The 3,746-nt window shown below is 47.0% G+C and overlaps 1 protein-coding gene across 1 annotated transcript in view; it reads right to left on the bottom strand.

The window, feature by feature from the left end:
- Window positions 1-3,746, bottom strand: part of LOC107087409 (tight junction protein ZO-1-like) — a 131,676-nt gene that overhangs the window by 3,720 nt on the left and 124,210 nt on the right. The window contains exons 21-26 of the mRNA XM_015378979.1: window positions 3,576-3,667; window positions 3,117-3,332; window positions 2,899-3,035; window positions 1,239-1,710; window positions 927-1,144; window positions 471-614 (exon numbers count right to left, since the gene is read on the bottom strand). Of these exons, the coding sequence (XP_015234465.1) occupies window positions 471-614; window positions 927-1,144; window positions 1,239-1,710; window positions 2,899-3,035; window positions 3,117-3,332; window positions 3,576-3,667 (1,279 nt within the window). The remainder of the gene's footprint in view (window positions 1-470; window positions 615-926; window positions 1,145-1,238; window positions 1,711-2,898; window positions 3,036-3,116; window positions 3,333-3,575; window positions 3,668-3,746) is intronic.

Genomic DNA, 3,746 nt, shown 5'->3' with positions numbered 1-3,746 from the left:
CGGGTCGCACAGCGTGAGAACAAACATCGTTAGCTGCAAACTTTTAAACCCTGCGGTTTCATCGTGCAGTGTGAGCTGTAGCTGCGAGCAACGATTGAAACAAATCGCAGTGTACGCCCGGCATCTTCTGGTTATTTTTTACAAGCCCGGTGATTATGGACAAAAATCAGCAACGGTTCTGTTTGTGTTCTTCACCATTTTCTTTATGATTTGATGATTTATGTAGAAAAATAGATGAGAAATTTAATATGAACAGAAAGAAGACAGATAGGAGTATGTGAAAGCACGGATTCTCCATTCACACATTCCCTGTTGCACCGTTCTCTTCACAGATGCAGGATGAAAATAAAATGATGAGAGTAATTGAAGCTAAGGGGGCTAAAGGTTTTCCGTTTTTAAATCTGTGAACATCCTGCCTGATCAAAGCCAGCCCACAGACCCCAAAAGGACAGACAGAGAGGACAGCGTACCCGACGAGGAGTCGGAGGATTTTAGAGCAAAAGACCAACCATCAGGGGTCATAGACGCACAGTGAGGTAAGCGCAGCTCCACCGGCTTCAGGAATTTGAGTCCGTGAGGGCCGCACATCACCAGCGGACTTAGCAGCGTTTCTCCTGCAAAGAAACACGACAGGATTTAAATTCCACCGATTAGGCACAGAGTTTAGCAGCACAGAGGGATTATCCTTTAACTAATGAAGCTCAGAGAGGGGGGGGGGCACAGTGAGGACTATTAGGGAGGTTATAAACCAGGAACACCTCAGAAAAAGATTTTACTTTTGTTTCCGTCTAAAATAATCCCAAAATATCATCATCTGGATGTTAATTTTAATCTGACATTAGCAGCAGAAGCAAAGAAACCCGTAGTCCTAAGCTGTGAGTCATTCCTTGGCATAATGGGGACAGGGAGGATGGGGGGGGGCTGACCTTTCTCCTTGTCCAGGGGGGGCAGGATGCTGTTGTCCCGGCACACCTTAAAGTAAATCTCCTGCTCCACGCTCTCCGGTATGGCCCCCTGCGGAATGATGATGCTGACGCCGGTTTCGATGGAGCTCAGGACTCCTCCGTTACTGTTAAAGACGCCGCGGGCGGTGGCTACCACTGTGTGCCCTTCATCCTCGTCATCATCATCCAACGCGCTGGGGCTGCGGGACAGAGGGAAGCGAGTCAGCATCATCAGTCAAACAGCGGCGCAGCAGAGGGGAGGCGAGCGAACCTCCGCGGTTCCTCCTGTCTTACCTCACAGGGATGGCCTTGGGAATGGCGTTGACGTTATTGTGCTGGTATTTGGGCCTGTTGTCCATGGTGCGGGTGAAGGTGTCCAGGCCGCTGTCATGGTCCAGGGGCTGAGGGGACAGCTGAGGTTTCCCAGAGGTGTTGCTCACCCCTCCAGGCTTAGCCAGGAGGTCCGTCTTCACCTGTGTGTCGTTAGGCAGCAGGTTGTGGTTGAACTTTGGGCTGTCAAACTTGCGCTCGAAAGGCCGGGCTGCACTGGTGTAAGGCTTGGGAACGTAGCGGTTGTAGCTGGTTGAAGGCGGGGCACCCAGCGCCTTTGAGGGAGGGGCATCCGTGCCGTTAACAGGGACTTTATCAGGGAGGCCTCTGGGAGGCAGGTAACCTCCTGTAGAGGGTTCGTCCCTGCTGGGGGGTCTGAGAGCTGCCAGGTCAGATTTAGGGTTCGGGGAGGTCAGAGGTTCAGGTATGGAGTTAGCTGGAAAACAAGGAAAGGGAGAAAAAACTGTTCAAAACATGATGTATTTAATGTAAAACTGACAGAACATTTAAAGAGGCATTCAGCTCGACAGCAACTAAACTGCATCAGTCTTTTACAGCAGCGGAGCTTTTTCACATTTGAATAAGCTCTTTAGAAATGAGCTTATTTTTAGCTAATTTTTCCCAGTTAGGGTTAGTGGATGAGCAAACATCCTCCTGAATGGGGAGCGGTAATGGCGCTGCACTCTGTTCATATTGACACAGAGTAGATAAAACAAAAAACGTTTACATCTTTACTGAAAGTCCAACCTATGGATGTGAGGAGTGTTTTACCAGCTGCACTGCATCTTAGGATTAACATATTATATACAGTAGTAAGATATTTTACCCAACTATCAAAAAAACAATCAGTTTCTTCAGTTGAACTTCCGCCTAGGCTCCATATTGCCAAATAGATTTTTTTTTCATACACCCCTATTGTTATTTCTGTTAGGTTTGTTATTTATACATCATGTGCAATGTTATTCTGTCAGCCAGATTAGAGAGAGAAGAAGGCCTTCCTTCACATGGTGGACGTCACTGTGTGTACGGAGGTCATCTAATCAGGACAGCCTTCATTGTCTTTAAAAATACACAGGATATGGGCGCATCTTGGAGCCGGACTGATAAAGGAGAGCTATGTGTAATCCTGGGGTAAAGAGGCAAGATGCATAAAGGTCAGGGCATGGATGGCGTGTCAGTTTCTGATACGGACAGCTAAGCATCCACCTGATGCAACACATGGACTCCTGGGGTATAAGAAGGAGGAGATGACCTTGTTCGGGGCTCAATCTTTGCCGCTACAGCTGTGCCGAATCTAAGCAATTTCTCTGTCCTGTAACGACCTGACCTGGAATAAACGCTGTTACTTTTTTACTCCTGTTTTATAGTCCATTTTATATGGTTTTACCCAGTTTGAGTTAGGAGTAGTAAATAACTTGCTCCCAGGAAAAGAACCGGTGGGGAAGTTCGAGGTGCAGCCGCCTTCAGGGGGACCTAACGTCCATATTTAACATTTTCAACCATATTTTCACCTCATGTTAAGAAAAAGTTGATAAGAAATTGTATAACAATGAAAACTGAAGTTCCTAATGTGTGTGAGGGAAGAAGAGTGAATTAGAGGAGAATAACAGTTTCTAGAACTTACCATCAACGGGGCTGAGTTTGGGCAGCGTGTTCGGAGGGTTAACTGGAGCTGGGGGTGCGTACTGAGTGGAGGGACTGATTTGGGGCAAAGCTTCATATCTTTTCTCCACAGGGCTCACCTTCTCCAAAGACTCGACCCTTTGAGGAAGAAAACAGCAGCGCGTGTGAGACCAGTAATGCTATGAGGAGGTCCTACTAGCAGACGGTGAGCTGGTCTACCTGTGGTACGGGTAGGACAGCTGGGCTGGTTTGGACACGTCATGAAATCGGTTGATACCGGGTCCAGGTTGGCCCATCGCCTTGCTGTCAAAGCTGCGCCGGTCAAAGTAGGACAGCTGCTTCCTGTAGTACTCTTCATCATCATCTAGGTCATAGTGGTTAGAGCGAACCACGTCATCCAGAGGCTTCGAATGAGGCTTCTGCGGCTCAGGAGCCCTGAAGACAAAAAAACACAGTTTTATAGCAAACATTACATATATATATTTATATATATACTCTAAACATCAAAGCGGCCTTACTAATAATAGATGAATTACACAGAGGATCACTGTAAACCTCAGATGTAATGTATTTCAATCAGTTAATTAATCAAAAGTTCACCACTAGATGGAGCACAAGCAACAGCAGCTCTGCTATAATCCAGCGTCTTCCTTTAGTTTGGAGGTGAGGATTAGATACCTGTAGGTAGACTTCTCCTGCTCCAGGTTGCTGAGGGAGTTGGCTTTGAGGACGGGGGCGGGAGCATTCACAGGCTTAGGAACATCTGCAGGCTGCAGAACAAACAACAAGGCCTGCTTTATATGGAAGGAACCCTCAATACCAAACTTTAGGTTATTTACAAATTTCTTA

The sequence above is a fragment of the Cyprinodon variegatus genome, unplaced genomic scaffold, assembly GCF_000732505.1.
Source record: "Cyprinodon variegatus isolate N-32 unplaced genomic scaffold, C_variegatus-1.0 Scaffold183, whole genome shotgun sequence".
In the NCBI taxonomy this organism is placed as follows: Eukaryota; Metazoa; Chordata; class Actinopteri; order Cyprinodontiformes; family Cyprinodontidae; genus Cyprinodon; species Cyprinodon variegatus.
Note: the sequence above shows the minus strand (reverse complement) of the source record. Positions and strands in the feature narration are given on the sequence as shown.